Source organism: Electrophorus electricus, chromosome 4, assembly GCF_013358815.1.
Source record: "Electrophorus electricus isolate fEleEle1 chromosome 4, fEleEle1.pri, whole genome shotgun sequence".
Classification (NCBI taxonomy): Eukaryota; Metazoa; Chordata; class Actinopteri; order Gymnotiformes; family Gymnotidae; genus Electrophorus; species Electrophorus electricus.
Window position 1 is genome coordinate 13,789,236 of NC_049538.1, and position 19,653 is coordinate 13,808,888.

At 47.3% G+C, this 19,653-nt stretch overlaps 1 protein-coding gene across 2 annotated transcripts in view; it reads right to left on the bottom strand.

Annotated features, from left to right (window-relative positions):
- cntn5 (contactin 5) overlaps window positions 1-19,653 on the bottom strand; it is a 151,011-nt gene that overhangs the window by 62,810 nt on the left and 68,548 nt on the right. For both annotated transcript variants that reach the window (XM_035525504.1, XM_035525503.1), the window contains exons 3-5: window positions 13,971-14,177; window positions 6,868-6,991; window positions 5,919-6,094 (exon numbers count right to left, since the gene is read on the bottom strand). In XM_035525504.1, the coding sequence (XP_035381397.1) occupies window positions 5,919-6,094; window positions 6,868-6,991; window positions 13,971-14,177 (507 nt within the window). The remainder of the gene's footprint in view (window positions 1-5,918; window positions 6,095-6,867; window positions 6,992-13,970; window positions 14,178-19,653) is intronic.

Consider the following 19,653-nt stretch of genomic DNA (forward strand, 5'->3'; position numbering starts at 1 on the left):
ATTAATCTCTCCGCCGCTGCACTGTGGGCCGATACCGAAGGCGGGAGCTTTCGGGATGAGCACAGGTTTCAGGACGCGTGCGGTTTCGGGGGCCGCGCGTGGTGCAACTATTTCCGTGCTGGTTGTGGGTGGCGTGTGATTATCTCCTTTCAGACTATCGTGAGGCATTTTTAATTTCTGCCCGGCAGTGATGTCACATCGATTGGAGGGGAGGCGGGAGGGTGTCATGACGAACTGCCGACCGCTCTTAACTCGCACTTTCTTCTTTTATTGCCTCTTCTCTCGCCTCTCCTTCTCTCCACCTCTGTGCCACTCACTCTCTCTCTCTCTCTCTCTCTCTCTCTCCCCCCCTCTGTTTTTCTCCCTAACACCCTTGGAGACGTGCACCTCCCGCCGCTGTTCAGCTTCGACTGGACTGGGCCGTCTTGCACAGGATGATTGATAATTAGGCCTTGGGGTGTCACTGAGGAGCCTGGACTAATTTTTCATTCAGTTCACAGAGAGACTGGATCAAGGTCCAAACCAGTCCGTGTTCTGTCAACTCTGCTTGGGCTATAAACAACCGCATTATTTGCTAATCTGTCTCCATGAGGGAAAGAGAGAAGCCCTGAACCAAGGCAGACCCAGTTTTGTTTGCAGGGAGGTAAAACATTAGGGTTAGAGTTACCGATGCCATTATTTTTGTAATAAATGCAATAAACTGACAAAGAGTGACCTTTCACTCGTTTTCCTGTGATGTGTGACATCATGCTTTTTCCACCCACTCAGAAAAACCTCCAGTCTCACGCTAATCCACAGGCACTGAATGCCTGTCTGATTATGGTGAAGCTTCAAGTACCGCGAATCCAATAATAAACTGCCTTAAAAATGGCAAATCACAGTCTGTGTGCTTCTCTACATGTGTGACAAGGCACAACATGGTGCATCATCAGAAACATCCAGATTCCCACAGCACAAGTGACGGACAGAAGCTCCTGTTTGGCTCCTGTGTCAATCACAAGCACAAGGGCGTCTGCTGACAAAGAACTGCAGTCCAGCCTTTTGATGCTGAACGTGGCACTAACACTGCTAATTCTGCTTGTCGGCACATGTCTGGGCACTCCTGAATAAACGTGAAGTGCATCCCACACAGTAAGCTGGCCGCTCTTTCAGCTATAAACGGGTTAACACACACTGTCGGTGACACGCTGATAATACATCGCCTTTCATCCCGTCCGTGTGTCTGAGCCGTGGCTGTCAGGCTAAAATGTTAATTTGAAGCCTGAATAGACACACACGCACACACACACACACACACACACACACACACACACACACACACACCCGCACGCACACCCGCACGCACACCCGCACGCACGCACACTCACATATATACATGAGCGAGCACACACACACACACACACACACACACACACACACACACACACACACACACACACACACACACACACAAAAGGCTGGCTGCGGCGACACAAAACTGCTGCCTGTGTTTATCAGAGTAAACTACAGGAGCACACAAGATCAACAGATCAAAGCTGCCCTCTCTCAGGGTCAAAGTCTCAGCTGAAACAAGCTTTGACCTTTGATGCCATACATGCAGTGCTAGAGCACAGGTTAGCAGGGAGGCATAGACATAGACCCGTAGACCAGTCTACGAGGTCCAGTCTACGGGGACCAGTCTACGAGGTCCAGTCTACGGGGGGGACCAGAAGGGAGGCACAGACATCGACCCATATTTCACTATTTTCAGTATTACAGACACCGCAAGGTTACATTCACTTACGTTACATTAATTTAATCTCACTTGTAAATTTAAGATATTATACCAGAAATTTCCTATTGTCCAGGTCTGAGTATTATGTTTACATGGGCAATAACTCATTGTATGCACCCACACTTCGACAGCACAACAAAACAACACTGGGACCAGTAGCTCTGCGGCAGGTAGAACAGAACGGACAGGGCCCTGAGTGTTCTGGATGGCCCTGAGAGGGTGATCTCCTTTAACAAGCTGTCACGAGACATGGGTAGAACGGAAAGCCTCTGAATCCTCCCGTCATTGAGCTGGATATTGATTTATCAGTGCCTGTCAGTGCCTCTCCCTTGTTCTCCATATCAGTGTCTTATCCACGGCCTCGTCAATTCCCTCACCGCATATGAATTATAGCTAATCAATGCACCCTGCTGTCGTCTAAATGGGAAAATAGATTTTCTTTTGTTGTTCCTTTGTGGACGATGGAGAAAAATGAAATAAATAACATCTACTGAGACAGCTTGGGTCCTCAAAATGGTGGGGAAGACGACTGGCCTGAGGTCTTATCTTTAAAATGCCCCAGCCTCCGTCCTCTCCAAAATGGAAGCGGTAAATCCCAAAGACAGCTGGTCCAAATAAAATTCATGTAATTTACATGACCGTTAAAAAATAAGTCAAGCGGTGTCTTTTTTCCTGAGGAATTGTAATCCAACAGAAGAAAACTACAAAGGAACCTTAGAAACTAAGAGTAAAGGCAGAGATTAAAATCTGTTGACTTGTTAAGAGTTTTCTGCCTCTTGTTCAGCTCTTTCATTTTCTCCTGATTCCTCGTCCTGTAACGAGAGACACATTTACTGGGATCAATATCCATCCGTCCTCAACAGTGTCGTTGAAAAGGGAGAGGATGAAGATGGAAGATACAGCCTGAACCTGTTCGAGCTGATGATTTTCTCATTTGGGTAATCATCTGTCAGTCTAAGAAAGCAACGTACATAGCATTTCAAGGGGAATGTTTCTCAGGTCCGTTCAGTAGTGCCACGCTATACACAATGCATGAGACGGTTAGGACAATAAACACCTACAAACTATCTGTTTTACTTTTACAGCTCGAGCTAGCTCGGGGCAATGCAATTTCACGTTCATGTTAACATCCTCCCTGCCCTCTCTACAGGGTCACCAAAACATTGACTCCCACCGTCAGTTTTAGGGTCTATAAACAAAACAGATCTTCTCTTTGCCTCTATCAAAAATGAGCCATCCTCTTCTTCGGGAGTGTTCCAAGGACTGCCTGCGTCTCTGATTTGGACGGTTGACTAGAGCAGAACTGCCGAGGGTGAGAAAGGCGCCTTGCGCTGATTCCTATAGCTGTACTCGCTCTCGGAGGCTTGAGACCTTAGTCACCTCCTCCTACTTGCGTGTTGAGAGAGTGTGTGAGCCGACAAGCAAGGGAGACCAGGACAGTCCTTTCCTGTCTGTAGTCTGGGAGTCCAGTTCATCTGCCCAGAATTTCAAGAACAGGGGTATTGAAAAAGGTCCACTATGGCAGGAATTGCAGGCCCAGTCCAGACCGGGAGCGCGGTGCCGAAAACCTGCGGCTGTTGGTTGTGTTAGTCGCCCTCCCCACCTCCCGTGGGCTGAAGATACTCCATCCACTCCACCCGGTTTCCCTGGCAGGAGTGTTTTTAGGGGATTGATCCTTCCACAAAGGATCCGTGAAACATGTGTGGACGAGGCTGGAGATTGAGAGTACTCTCTGAATAAGCAGAGTGTCCATCAGTGAGAAAACACATGCCCTGTCTCTTCAATCAGGGACTCGAGAGCTTGAGGCGGCCTTGCACAGAGGGACTGTTTGTATTCATTATAACTTTAAAGGGGCTTTAAAGTTTACTTGGAGCCACTGCATGGAAACGGTGCCTGTAATCACCAGGATTGTGAAACCGTGCTGTGGTGGCCACTATAGAGTGTACTTCAGATTATTTAGTGATTGCCTTTACTTCATCTGCGCATGTTTGCTCATTATGCGTGAACATGCAGAGGGGTTTTCCATGATTCCAGTTGAAAAAGAAAAAAAAGGAATAGTTAGGCATGGGTGTCTGAAATGGTGTAATAAGCACGGAGGGGGAATAAGCGTGCTGGAGCCCTGTTTATGTCACAGCTGCAGGTTGTTATGTAGCCATCTGAATGGTGGGTAATACGACGCCAGTGTGGCTCGGAGCGAGAAAGGCTTCGGGAGAAAGCTTCATGCATTCAGATGTGACCTCTCACTGGGGATGAATGCGGCAGCGGATCAAAGGCGGCACGCTGCCCCGTGCCAATAAGAGAAAAAGACGCTTCATTTTCCAACAGGGTGATAAATGGCCACTCGTCGTCGTCGTGCAGGGGTGCGAGGGCGGCTCTGCATTCCAATGCCTCCTGCGGGAGATGCTCCTTTGTTTGGATCCATGGAGAGCAGACCAAGGTCAAAGCCAGGGAGGAGGGCCGGGAGGCTGGGAAAAACCACGACGGGCCGGCCAGGGGAAGTCTCGGCGATGTAGCTGCCGAGCAGACCATCGGGAAACTTGGGGGGGGCCGGGAAATGCCGACCTCGGAACGCGCTGCGCGGCGGCTCTCGCTCAGCACGGATGGCGCGCTCCTCGGACTCACACCGAGCGGGGGCCCCATCTATCTGTTAGACAACCAGCGTGTTTCTGCACTGCTGTTTCTCATCTTGGACAGTTCCTGCAGCACGGCTATGTATCAGCGGCACCATGAGAGCATCCATCTTGCCACTCACCCACTTCAGGGCACTAGCAGAAACCCGGCTAATGACCCAACCTGGGCTTTGGGCGAGGTTTACCAGAGTATGCATCAAAGCAGAAAGCAAATCAGATCAAACTAAACTCAGCTTGGCTTGCAAATCTACGGGCCTTCCAGCTTCAGAGTCTCAGAAGCTGGCTTGAAAAGTCCCTTGAAATAAAAAAAAAAAAATTTTTAAAAAGTGGCTGAAGTAACTTTAGAGGCGGTAAGAATATGATAGAAGGTACATTGAGATAGAGAGCCCATAAGCAAAACCAGGAAAATCCCAGGTGACTCAGAAATCTTCTCCGAGGAAGGCAGCCCATTTCTGGGGGTGGCATCTGAATTGAAAAAGTGGGTGCGCACTTGCTTCACGGGAGCATCCGACCTCAAACCGCCTCACAGACGAACTCCTCTTCGCGCTCATGTTGTGGTCCGTGCAGGAGAGAGGATGTGGCTAACAAAGTGGTTCCTCACCACGAACCGAGCGCACTTGCTACCCTGCATGTCCGTGGTCGGCCCACCTGGGAGCATGCTGAACGCTGCAAAGCGTCCCCGCCCTCCTCTCCGAAAAGCGTCCCCCAGGACAGGATATGGCGTGGTGCGCGCTTCTCCGTAGGCATGCCGGTAAGGCTATTATGGCTTGCCACTGCCAGGCAACATGAGTGAAAAAAACCCCCGAACACAATAGAGAGTTTTCCTGGCCAGTTTATAGCCTTTGGCCCTGTGCTGTATCCTTCCTTGGCTGGTGCTGCTGCTCTGGCGTTAACCCAAGGGATTACCGGGAGAGGAAATGTGCTTTCCGCTCGGGCACACCGCTGATCCATGCTGCTAAGGGCCCTCTCCCAGCTAACGGGGACCATCAAGAGGCCCGTCCTCAAGGACCCACCCAGAAATCATCAGGACCTACCTCGGTCCTCCATCGCCTGTAACCTGCCCAAGTACGGCTCAAATTAAGCAGATACAAAGAGGCAGGCGTGAGCTGAACGCTGGCGTTTAGGAAAGTCTAATCTCCACTGTGCAGTAAACCACTGAGGTGCTGTGGGCGATGTGGCTGGAAACTTCCGAACGCGCTCTGTGGGTTTTCCAGCAAACCAGCACGTGATCGCGTGGCGCTCTGCCAGCGTCTTGTGGGTGGGGGAGTGTAAAAATTTTGCTCTGAAAGCATATCTGAGCATCGAAAAAACCCTAAATTATTCCAAAAACTCTGTCACAGTTCAAAACATTTCAGGGCTGAGTTGCACTTGAAGCATGCAGAGCTACCGTTAAAGCTTCCTCTCAGGAGCTAATTTAGAGCAGGCCGGCAGTAGCAGTAGCCCATACCAGAGAGTGTGTGTGTGTGTGTGTGTGTGTGGGGCGGTGGGGGAAGCCACAGAAGTGTGTTACTCACAGGCAAACTGCAGGAGGGCTTCTCGACTGAGGACGGCGCCGACGCTGTTCTCAGCTCTGCACTGGTATCTGCCAAAATCAACGGCCTCGCTGGCGTTGTGTATTACTAAGTTGCCGCCGATCAAACTGTAGTGGATATCGGCCTCTACATCTATGTGTGTCCTGTTGATCAGCCAGCTGCAAACACAAACGTCTGATTAGAGGAAGAACAGAGGAATACTAAAGCGTGCACTCAGAAGCAGACACTGAATGCTATTATCAGAATTGCAGATGAATTCTTTTTTGCCCCCTTTTCACTGATGATAAACAGTTATTTCTTATAGTCTAAGTCCTCTGATAGGAGCTGGGCCAGTATACATTTAAAGGCCAGACAGCGCTATTGATCTAAACCACAAGACAAACTGTATCAGTGTCTGCCAATTCACTCAAATACAGAAGACATGATCAGTTCACCTCAGAAGTCTCTTTATTCACGCGTAATAAGCTCTGCGATTCATCCAGGAGGGACACAGGGGACCGATCAACCCTTTGAGAAGTTGAAGCTCTTCCCCGCGCTCTGATATATATACCCTCAAAACATAATGGAAACTACAGACTGAACTACAGCCCCAAGCATGAGCAGGCCTGCCAGGCCTGGATGTGTTTCGGCGCCGCAGAGTTTTGAGGTTTTCCCGCCACAGCAGATTAAACTCCAGAGCTGTTCCTCAGAGTTCTTCCAGTGATTGGTCGATTGGTAAAGAGCGTACCGCTGTGAGAGTCCAGGACTGGTCTAATGTGGCAGCGCTGGAACATCATTCCAAAAGGCCAAAGCCTGCAGCGCGTTACTGCCACTTTATCTGAAATGCCACATCTGCAATGGTCTAAGGATTAATAATAAAACTCGAAAAAGATATAATGCGGCTTATTAGCCATTTATTTAATCCGGGTTAATGAAATGATAAGACCTGTACCTGTATGTGGGAGCAGGACTTCCTCTCGCTTCACAGCTCAGCGTGACTTTCTTATCGTCGGAGTCCAGGGCAAAAATGACGTCATCCGGCTCCTGGACGAACACAGGCCCAAACTCTTCGCTTTCTACATACAAAAAAAACAAACAAAATAAAAACAAACAAGAAAACCCTCACGTCAAGTCTCTTTACCAATACAAATGTTTAAAAGATGCTTTTTAGTAAAACATATGCAAATGGGGACTAATGGTGTCAGAAGAGCATGAGCCAACATTGAGTTACAGCGCCGGCTGAACGCTAGCACAGCAAAGTGATTGCGCTTGGAATTCTGCGAGCTCCCTCACTCCAGAGCTCTGCGGACGAACTCAATAATATTTCCCTGCAGGGTTACTGAGAATTGTTCCAATTTAGAACTCTTCTGAGTATCATCCACGCTGAAGCTCTAAATGAAGGAGTGATAATCGCACTGCCATATTAAGGTGCATTTTTGAGGATATACAGTCTTAATTACATCCAGGCTACACTGGCTTTTTTCCACAGTTCATTTAATCTACCATTCTGGAATCTCTACGTACTGCGCTTCTTTGCAGAGGTTCTCGGGGAGAAGCCTTGTTCCAAAGAAGGCTGCCAGCATCCTTCGACGCCCCACATATTCAGTCTTTTTGTGTAAACAAGTCAAGTCTCATGGATTAGCTCGTGATCCTGTTTTCCTCCTACGCTGTGATTTGTCAGAAAGGATCCCCGAGATGTCCCGACTCGAGATGTCCCACAGACGGACTCTTCATGTTGGCTTTGCCATTCACCCTCTGCTCACTGCTACACGTCAGCAGGGGAGATGGCAGGTAAGTAACAGCCGAGTTTAGCTGAAGAGCAGGAAACGTGTGTGTGTGTGTGTGTGTGTGTGTGTGTGTGTGTGTGTGTGTGTGTGTGAGAGAGAGAGAGAGAGAGAGAGAGAGACAGACAGAGAGAAAGATAGAGGTAGAGAGAGAGTGTGAGGACACAGCATCTGTGCATATCTTGGCCATTTGTTGTGAGTTGGATATCTGAATTCTCACTAGATTATAAATGCCCAGTGCTGCATGCATAATGAATCTTGCAGTGCAGTGGCTACATTACTCTTCTCTCCTGGTCTCCTCTCTACAGTACAGCTCCTCTCTACAGTACAGCTCCTCTCTATCATACAGCTCCTCTCTATCATGCAGCTCCTGTCTACAGTACAGCTCCTCTCTACAGTAGAGCTCCTGTCTATCATACAACTCCTCTGTACAGTACAGCTCCTCTCTACAGTACAGCTCCTCTCTATCATACAACTCCTCTCTACAGTACAGCTCCTCTCTATCATACAGCTCCTCTCTACAGTACAGCTCCTCTCCATCATACAGCTCCTGTATATCATACAGCTCCTCTCTACAGTACAGCTCCTCTCTACAGTACAGCTCCTCTCCATCATACAGCTCCTCTCTACAGTACAGCTCCTCTCCATCATACAGCTCCTCTCTACAGTACAGCTCCTCTCTACAGTAGAGCTCCTCTCTACAGTAGAGCTCCTCTCCATCATACAGCTCCTCTCTACAGTACAGCTCCTCTCTACAGTACAGCTCCTCTCTACAGTACAGCTCCTCTCCATCATACAGCTCCTCTCTACAGTACAGCTCCTCTCTACAGTACAGCTCCTCTCCATCATACAGCTCCTGTATATCATACAGCTCCTCTCTACAGTACAGCTCCTCTCCATCATACAGCTCCTCTCTACAGTACAGCTCCTCTCTACAGTACAGCTCCTCTCTACAGTACAGCTCCTCTCCATCATACAGCTCCTGTATATCATACAGCTCCTCTCTACAGTACAGCTCCTCTCCATCATACAGCTCCTCTCTACAGTACAGCTCCTCTCTACAGTACAGCTCCTCTCCATCATACAGCTCCTGTATATCATACAGCTCCTCTCTACAGTACAGCTCCTCTCTACAGTACAGCTCCTCTCTACAGTAGAGCTCCTCTCCATCATACAGCTCCTCTCTACAGTACAGCTCCTCTCTACAGTACAGCTCCTCTCTATCATACAGCTCCTCTCTACAGTACAGCTCCTCTCTATCATACAGCTCCTCTCTACAGTACAGCTCCTCTCCATCATACAGCTCCTCTCTACAGTACAGCTCCTCTCTACAGTACAGCTCCTCTCTACAGTACAGCTCCTCTCTTCTCTCCATGTCTCTAATCTACATTACAGCTATGGTCACACCCATCACTTCCTCCTCAGGCAGGGCAGCAAGAAAGCACTTGCCATGTCTTTAAAGAGCAGGGAGAACCCAGCTGTTTTTCCAAGTGGCTGAGGTGAGCTCTAAACCAAGAGACCAATGATTTTCAGACCAACGTGGGCGCTGATTAGGGTGGAGAGCTTATAATGTCCTACACTGCAGTGCCTTAGCAGAGGTTTTGTGAACAGGGAAGACAAGGATGTAGAACACGGTGACACGTTTATAGCTTGGCACGACAGCGTCAGAAGGAGCAGGGCAAGCAAACGTACTGGATTCGATTCAGACTGTTCCTCTTTGAACCGAAGACGATCGATTTTTACAATTAGCGGTTTTGTTAACTAAGGCGAGTGAAACAAAACAAGGCTTTGAGTGAAGCACTTCTCTAATCCAAAAGCTTTATGTACTTAAACTTCTCTAATCCATCCCTTTACATGTACTTTAAACATCTCTAATCCAAACATTTATATGTGCCTAAACGTCTCTAATCCAAACCCTTATATGTGCCTAAACGTCTCTAATCCAAACCCTTATATGTGCCTAAACGTCTCTAATCCAAACATTTATATGTGCCTAAACATCTCTAATCCAAACCCTTATATGTGCCTAAACGTCTCTAATCCAAACCCTTATGAGTACCTAAACTCCTCTAATTCAAACATTCAAATCTTAGACAACCTCTCAGCTAACCCGCATCCTGCCAGATAACAGAGTGCTTCGTGTCACATGGGCTTCTCCTCAACAACTTTCGGCCATTACACACATCACTAGTCACGTCCTCTGTAAATCATTAACACCTATGTATAGTTTCCTGAACCCTCCATTAACACCTATCTAAAGTCTTTCGTGTGATGTGTAGCCAGTCCGGGCCGAAGACGTAGGCTCAGACGTCGGGACATGTTTTCCTTTTAACATTCACGTCACGAGTAGACCGAGGTGGCGGAATGGTCGAGTAATGAACAAACGACACACGTAAACGACGTTCGCAGCTCAGAGTCACAGACACACACCAGGCATGGAAGCTACGTTGTGCCCATCAGATGGCAATCCCTCTCTTGGCTTGGCAAGGCACTGTCCTTGGCTTTTGTCAAAATCCTGCTTGACTGTGAAATCTTCTTCTCACATTCGGTATACAAAAGCGACACCATGTTGCTTGGTTGAATAATTGGCTTTGTGTTTTGGCAGGAATAAGAGTTCAGTGAGTACTTACTATACATTTCTGCACATCTCTGGGCCTAGACAATACACGGTATTTATAAAATACACAGACATGTTGTTTCCAAGCAAACGGCCCAAAGACATGTTTTGCAATCCTATAATACCATTTCAGCGTCAAAAGATAATATTCTATCATGAGGGTAAATTATCCCTAAAACAATTTTAGGTATTAAAACTCACAGTAGCATACATTATCTATATATATTAAGACAATGAATATGTATACTGGTTGTCACGGCTCAGGCATTTTATTTTATAACAAACTCAAAGGTTTAAGAGAATGCTCCATCAGCAGTGATTAGGAGTTAGTCGGAGTTGCCGGTGAAGAAGTTTCTCTCCGTTCAATGATCTGGTGACAAAAGAAGCTTGGCTTCCGCTCACTGGGAAGCCAAACGGAGTCTCAAAAGCTTCTTGTCAGCAGAACGTAATTCCATCAGGAAATAAAACTTCCTCTTGAATCATACATAAATCACGAGTCCAAGAGGAGAATGGAGACCATGGTGGGGCAGAAGAAACCCATCCATCTGCTGGAGTCTTCAGGAAAAAAAAACAAAAACACCACCACCACTGCCAAGCAATTTGCTGCAGTTGAAATGCGCTGGGCTCTGCGGCTCTTACACATCAGGGCTTACAGGCTTCAGCCAGTAAAAACAACCAAACAACCAAACAAACAATAAACCCCCACTCTGTGTTCACCCTCTAGTCATCTGCACATTAGACACAAAGTGAAGGTATGCAGACGTCTGCCTGACGTCTAATTAACATACTATTCTCAAGACCTTCTGGCCATGGGATGCGCGCAAAGCCGAAGGAAGCGGTAAGGAGGGTCGTCCCTGCGCATGAGCAAGCCATCGCCCCCGGGCATCTGTTTTGTTGCTGCATGGAACAAGGCACTCGAGTGGTTAATCAACTGCTAATTCCCTCCAAACCAATGGTGTCAAGTTGCCATCCTGAGGGAGCACGATTGCAGCACAGTGATTTCCCTCCATTATCACACCTGATGCAAAGTATCAGCTAATTATGAAGCCCTTTCAGGTGTGCACGAGTCCGAAACCTCCCACAAAACAGTAGAGAGTTCTGGCCTCGGAGGCCCTGGGGTTTAAGACTCGCTCCCTGAAACCAGAACATGGCATTGTGAAGTTTATTACGCAGCTTGCGGCCAGGAACAGCAACAGATACGATTGTCAGGAGTACCACTTGCCAACAACAGGCCATGCCTTGTGCTCAGGAATGCAAAGGAATCAGCACTAAAGTAAATCTTGGTTATATAATTATAATTGTGACCTGTCATAGTCTGGCAGGTATGTGCATCGTAAACATGTAGTTAGTGGGTACTGTGGGTTTTACCAGGGGCTGTAAATGACATGACTCAGTCCTGCTCGGGGAGATTCATCACAACGCGCTCTTGTTTAAGACGGGTGTGGGGGAGGGTCCTCAGCGCGGGGCGGTCCTCAGGCCCAGCCAGAGGGTGTGCTACTGAGAACACCTAAACCCCTCGGACGAGACGCACACCCTACTGAGTGCACCACTCAGTACAACCGACGGGCAGCCAAGCGCTGTCGACAATCAGATATTTATAATACAAATATAAAAAGACTAACATCATATTATAAGAGAAAGACAGAGAGAGACAGAGAGAAAGACACACACACACACACACACACACACACACACACAGAGAAAGAGACGTTTATGTTTTGTAATGTGGGTTATGCAGGAAAGAATGAAAAAGTGTACTGTGGAGCTAATAATTACACTCTGCCCACACACACTTTCATGAGTCTTCTTCTCAAATTCCCTTTAATGAAGCTCTCTCTTTCTCTGTCTCACTCTCTCTCTCTGTCACAGTAGGAGTCAATGCCCTCATTGTTTAAAAAGACTGCTGTCTGCTGTCTTTTGTCTGCACAATACAGAGAAAATACAGTGTTAAACTTATATTACTTTGGAAAAATTTGTGCAAATTCTGGGTGCATCATGGACATAGGGATCAAAACCAACCTGCCAACCAGTCAATCGACCAATCAAAAAATGACAAACACACGTAAACAGATTCAGTACAGCACAGAACGGCTGGTGAGGCTTTGCAAGCCAGCCTGGCCCACAATGAGGGTAGACCCCACGGCCCCGTTTGAAACACCACGAGCTGCGTCTGAGCGAGGGGAGAGCAGAAGGCGTCTCGCAGCCGTGTCTAGGCAGCGCGTCTGCACGGACGTGCCGCTCATCAGGGCCTGCTGGGATGCGGCGTGTGGGGTAGGTGCTGAGTGCTTTATGATTTAGCTGCTTGATAATGTCAGAGGGATCAGTCATCCGAGAGGAGCTCCGCGGGCCATCAGTCTCCCTGCCTGCTCTGTCCCAGCTGTGGCGTATTACATCCCGCTCACATCCTGCCAACAGGGAAACAGGAGGAACACGGTTGCTCGGAAGCACCTGTGCCCTGTTAGGGTGGGAGGGGTGGGCGTGTGGGGTGTGGGAATTGCTGGGCGCACGGTACTGTTCTGTCTGGCAGGACAAGTCCCATGACCCCACTCAGAGCCGGTCGGACGCGCTCACCTGCTCCCACCGAGCCGTGAATGGCTGGTTTAATGTGGCACAAATGTCACTGCAGGGAGCCGAAATTCACTTAAACACTCATGTGATCCGGTGAACTGAATATGACCATTAATCTGTAGTGTTGTTTTTTTCATAACTAGGATTTCCTACGGAAGCAGAAAGGAAACTTTTTGAGACAGTTTGTCAAAAAACCTTGACACATCTGTTAGAAAAACAAAGATTGCACGACCTGCAAGTGTTGCATGAGCATCAGACCCTAGACTCCAATCGTTCCAAATAAACGCAGAAAATGCTTTCTTGTTTCCTAAACCTATGAAGCAATAGAAATATATTGTGTGAAATACGGTGCATCAGAAAACACCTGACCCAAAGCAATATCAAAGTCCTCCATCACATAATCTTCTCATACAGCGGCAAAGTGATTCGTCTCCAAAGGTAACGCTGATGGTTCCATAGGCCGCAACTGCGTCGGAGACGTGCGGCAAAAATCTACCAGCACAAGAAATTATTTATTTGTAATGATAGCTGTCATACTACGGCTTCCTCCTGCACCTGGGCAAATTCTCGATTTCCTTCGCTGACAAATGAATCCATCAGGCAGGAGACGGAAGGACCGCAGGGAGTGCCGAGATGTGCCGACGATCCCTGTTCAATTTCCTACAGGCCGCGACCCTGGCCGCATCTCGCGCCGCGCCGCTGTGATGAGTAGAACAGCCTGGCCTTCCTCTCTAGGTCACCCCGGCCATTATGCACGTGCGCACCCGTGGTGATGGCTTAGTTACGACGGGCGCGCGTGGGAACCGGCCTGCGCCGTGGCTGCCTGCGAGATCCCTAATTAGCCGCAGGCGTTAGTGAGAAGGAGGGGGCTGTCTGACGGGAAGTGTTAAGGATTTTAAATGGACTGGAGGGCACGGGTCATTGCACTGGACTGAAACAGAAGCGCTGCGCGCATTCCGTCAGCAGGCCTCAGAAACGCGTGAGACCGACGGCGATGGTATGAGATCAGAGCGCATTTCGTGAAAAGGCGAGAGGAGGGTGCGAGATCTACTGTGCCTCTTACTGAATCCATGCCACCACTCTCACCTTCGCTGCGGTAGTCCTCCTGGGAGCCGAGGGCCGACAGCCCCACCCTGGAGAAGGGAGGCCAGTCTTGTATGAAGGAGGCCACGCCCCCACGGCCCTGCCGTGCCCTCGCCCGGGGGCTCAGCGCGGAGGAGGAGGAGCTGTCTGGCTTCATCCGCAGCACGGCGGCGTATGGCACAGGTCGCCCGGCAACCGATCTGGCGAGATCTGTAAGGGAGAACAGACCCAGGATGGGTTCACGGAGAGAGCAGACAGCGGCACTAGATTTGCTCTTCCATTTTTATTCTGAATGTCATTCATTTTTACTCTTGTAAAAAGCAAGAAAGAAGCAAAAGAACTATAATAAATTTTAAAAAAATTACAGTTACAAAATTACAATTATATGTGTAAGTGACATGATAATGAAAAAATGCACTCACTGAGAAATTTATTCAAAGACAGAATTCTCATCTATTCCTCAGCCATTCATTTTGCCCGGAAACACAACGCTAATTATATTCCTATCATGTTACGTCAATCAGATCAGACTGCTTAATCCCTACACTGGTGGAAATCACTTATTTTTGTTTGAAACCCCACCAGCAGAGGTGGGCAGCACAGGAATTGATGTCTTAATTCAAACCTGCGTTAGTGCCTGTTCAAGTCCCTTCTATTCTTGGCCTCCAAATTAAACCTCAAACATGTACTGGCTCAACTCTTCTACATCAAGCTGCATCTCTTTGTAATAAGCAAAACCTGATGAACCATCAACTTTAGTGCTTTGTCCTGTGCGTAACACACGCTGCGCATAACTCTTCTTTAACCTCTAGAAACTGAAGTCACATGTCACGCAGACCTGAATCTCAGCAGACATGCTCGAGCCAGGAAAGATAAATAAAAACTCAGTTGACATTTATAGGCTCCTAATTGAAGGCAGACTTGGGATACTTGCAAAATATAACCTACGCTGTCCCGTGCCTCCACTCCAAATCCTGAAAATGTAGAGGCTGATACCTGGAGACCGAATTAAGGAAATGGCAACCACATGCGCTTCCTGAAGTACGAGCCCTCTCTGCTGATTCCAGTGGGTGTCGTGACCCCACTTAGATTGAGAGCTCAAAGGGGAGCATGAGCTTTATAGTCTCAGCGATACGGGTGCAGAGGAGCCAGAGACGAGACAGTCCCCGAACCGGCAGGTGTCTCGTCTGACAACAAAGGTTTCGTGCGGGGAAGTATAGGCAGTAACCGAACTTGAATAGAACGATATGAATGGATGCTGGGGTTAACAAACGACAGGCAGACATGCACACGGGCATGGGGGAGACAGAACAAAAGGAGGGAGGATTACAACACACACGGGCAGACCTGCAGACAGCCGCTGCCAAATCAATGACTCATAAGGGTACGCAGGCACTGTATACATCAATATACCCTCAGCGATCTGGAGATGAACTCTGCAGCCTGACTAAAGATTTCAACGTTCTTAAATAAGTTCAATTGTCTATTCACCAGACACATCAGACATGTTAACCCTCTGCCTATTATCCTCTCAGTCATTAATATGATTTGTCTAGGGTATTTCTTAGCTGAGTTATATCCATTCACTTTGCACATATTCTGCATACAGATATGGTGTACGTGCCTGTGTACATGCCTTGACACACACACACACACACACACACACACACACACGCTCACACACTCACACACACACACATACAAAGTGTATGATCTCTTTTTTCCTCTCTCTCTTCACCAGCTGGATGACTTGCACATACATCACTGCCATTTGCAAGAGAAAAAAAACAACACAATACCGCCCTGAACGGAACAGGAGAAACTGGAACAAGTTTGTTTAAAGCAGAGTCGTCAACAGGCCCTCCATGACTTGCTCTCAGAAGTGCAGGCTGTAAAACTGGGCCTGGGCTGCACTGTCAGAGAGCATTAGGCTCAATGCATCCTGCTCACACAATGCGAAGCCCTCCAGAAAACAATGACAGCAATATCCTCCCAGACCCGCCGCTGTACAGGGAGATTTAAAACGGCCGGCAAATTAAACCCATTAATTTTACTCTTTCGTTTAAGATTTAAAGCCTAAACAAAACCTTTAAATCTAGAAGTAACAAGAAGGGTTTATGAATTGTAAGGCCTAGAATAATGATCTTCTGAGAGATCTGATGTTTCATTTTACTTGTGAATATTTTTTTATTTGTGCATAACACGCTTTTGGAAGATTTGAGCCATGACACTAGGCAAAATGAGTTCAACCTGAAACTAATATACTATTGTTAAAACAGGCATGGTTTTAACATGCAGTAATGCATTTTAAATCTAAGACCTATTCACAAACACATAAAGGTCAAAGGTCTGATAAGAGACCTTGCTGCAGTCTCCACGGTCTGCAGAGTGATTGCTTCCCTTTGTGTGACAAGGCTATATTACAGCAAGGCACCGCTGGAAATAATCGTCCGCCTTTAGGGACAAGCCTGCAGCTTAGACAAGACAATAAATACACTGTCAATGACGGAACGTGCAATTACTTTGCTGATTTACAACTGCTCTAAACCCTACTTTGTGAGCGTAGGCCACCTCTTCAATTAAGCGACTAGGGTTTGAAGTCAACTAACTCGGATAGAAGTTCTAAGAGTGGAGTGCTGGTGTCATGGTGAACAGGTAGGGGACAGGGGCTTGGATGGGGCGCTCGCCAATTCATTTACAAGGCAAACGTAGACGGAAAAGGTTTTAAAAGGTACCAGAAATTCAGACTGAAAAATATTTGGTATGTTTACTGGTCATTAATCACATACAATATCGATGAGAATGTGTTTGACAATTAGTGCCTGTTGGACACGCTCTCATTTCATGAGAACATTTAACTACAGGATGTCAAGGCTAGAAAGCAGAGCTGTAGCTCTGGGATCACATGTACAGATCCACAGACCACCGCACGCGTTCATCTGGACTCGGTATACTTACATATTTGAACTGAGAGTAGCTACGATTGCTGCAAAGTAATTTGTGGCATGTAGCTAGTTGGCATATTGCGTGACATGCTGGGACCCGATCTGGGAAACGGAGCGTCCGAGGAGGACAAGCTCGTGCCGACGTCGCGTGCAGCCAGAACGCAGGCAAACAGGGACATTCTGAGGCAAACAGGGACATTCTGAGTCCTAACACGCATATCCGAAATGGCGTCTGGCCAGAGCCAGGTTGTTCATTGGTAGTCAGCGTTGAAGGGCCGTGAACGGCTGCAGCAGGCTTGAGGCAGGCAAGAAGACTTCGCCGCTACGTTGCTGTCCTGCTCTCATTTCTCACCCAGACTGCTGTCACCTAGCTCGAAAGCCATCGGCTGCATAAAGGAGCCGCAATAAAACTGCAAAACAGCAGTTTGCCATTTCTCTTATATGTCTCCCATATTATGCATGACATGAGCGTTCCCAGCCAAAAGAAATGGCTCTTCCTGCCAGACATCTCCGAAGCCTCACCCCAGACCTCTTGGTCTCACAGCTCCACTGCACATCAAGTTCTTTTTTCATTACCGCGCTCTACCGGCTTTGGGGTTGCCAGTGCTCTTATCTTCTCTGGCTCCGTCCATCCAAATCAAGCCCAGAGTGGAAGAGATTCCCGAACGAGCCGTGTTTGACTGTACTGTAAAGACACCAAACCTCCTGGCTCATCAACAAAAGGTAAGCGTTTCATGGACGGCGGAGAAACCAAACACATTAAGCAACGTTGCGGTGGGGGCGAAAGAGAAAGAATGGGCACAGCTGGCTAGAGCTCCTCTTCAACCCTGATACGACCCTTTTTGTGGAGCGGATAGAGCTGGGGGTGGGTTCCCATGGAGGCTAGCTGACGGCAAACCCAGCCCATTCGAGGAGGCCATTTTTTAGCCTGTTCCGAAATTTCTGCCGATGAGGACCCGCAGTTGTGAAGCACCGGCTTCTTCTGATAGTAGCTAACAGTCGCCCTCTTGGGCGGGTGACAACAAACAGCAGCTCTGTGGTGAACAAAAGCAGTACGTTTTATGGAGATTTTTAACCCTCGGCGGTCCATTCAAGATTTTGCAATGTTTTTATTAATATCTCTGTAGTCTAGGAAACAGAGTAGTAGCTTATGGCACTCTATTCATTACTCTACTTATTTGACTTAAGAGTTCCAGGTGAGTAAATATGTAGTAGTAGAAAGATGTAGAGGTAGTCCAAATTTGCAGTGTGGCACACAAGGCATCTAGAGGAACAGAACGATTCAGAGAGACATCATTCAGCAGCTGTGGAAGCAAAGTGCTTCGATTCCAGGGAGTAATGGCATTTCACTGTAGTTAAAAATTTATAGTAAACACTGCTGTGTAGTACACAAGGTATCCAGAGGAACAGGATGTCTCTGAGAGCTGATGAAGGACCTTTTCCTGAAATGCCGTTTCTCTGTACTACACTGCATTTTTTACATATATATGTGTATTTTAAATATATATACAGCAGGTGAAATAAGTATTGAACACATCACCAATTTTCTAAGTAAATATATTTCTAAAGGTGCTATTGACATTCTCACCAAATGTCAGTAACAACCCATCCAATCCACACATGCAAATAAATCAAACCATAGATGTCCATAAATTAAGTTATGTGTAATGAGAAATGACACAGGGAAAAAGTATTGAGCACGCTTACTTAAATTTATTTAATACTTTGTACAAAAGCCTTTGTTGGTGATGGCAGCTTCAAGACGCCTCCTGTATGGAGAAACTAGTCGCATGCATTGTTCAGGTGTGATTTTGGCCCATTCTCGCACACAAACACTCTTCAAATCCTGAAGGTTCCATGGGCTCTTTCTATGAACTCTGAGCTTTAGTTCCTTCCATAGATTTTCAGTTGGATTCAGGTCAGGTGATTGGCTGGGCCATTCTAACAGCTTCATTTTCTTTCTCTGAAACCAATTGAGAGTTTCTTTGGCTGTGCGTTTTGGATCATTGTCTTGCTGAAATGTCCACCCTCGTTTCATCTTCATCATGCTTGTAGATGGCAGCAGACTTTTATCAAGAATGTCTCGGTACATTTGTCCATTCATTCTTCCTTCAGTTATATGAAATGTGCCTGTGCCGTATGCTGAAAAACAGCCCCACACCATGACGTTCCCGCCTGTGGCTGTGGCTCTCCACAGGTGGTCCTTGGCTCTTGGACAACTCTTCTGATAATTCTTTTCACTCCTCTGTCTGAAATCTTGCAGGGAGCACCGGGTCGTGGCCAGTTTATGGTGAAATTATGTTCTTTCCACTTCTGGATTATAGCTCCAAGAGTGCTCACTGGAACCTGCAGTAGTTTAGAAATTCTTCTGTAACCAATGCCATCAGTATGTTTTGCAACAATAAGGTTGTGAAGGTCTTGAGAGAGCTCACAGGTTTTAACCATGAGAAGTTTCTTGAGTGGCAACTTGGTAATGAGACAACTTTTTATAGGCCATCAGTTGAACCATCTGATATTAATTTGCAGTAAGTGCCAGGATTGCTTTCTAAATGCTGATAGGCTCATCTGGTGTCATGACTTTGCATGGCTTTTTGCACCTCTCTTTCTTCATGTGATCAATACGTTTCCCCTGTGTCATTTCTCATTATTACACATAATTTATGGACATCTATAGTTTGATTTCGTTGCATGTGTGGATTGGATGGGTTGTTGCCGACATCTGGTGAGAATTTCATGTCAAT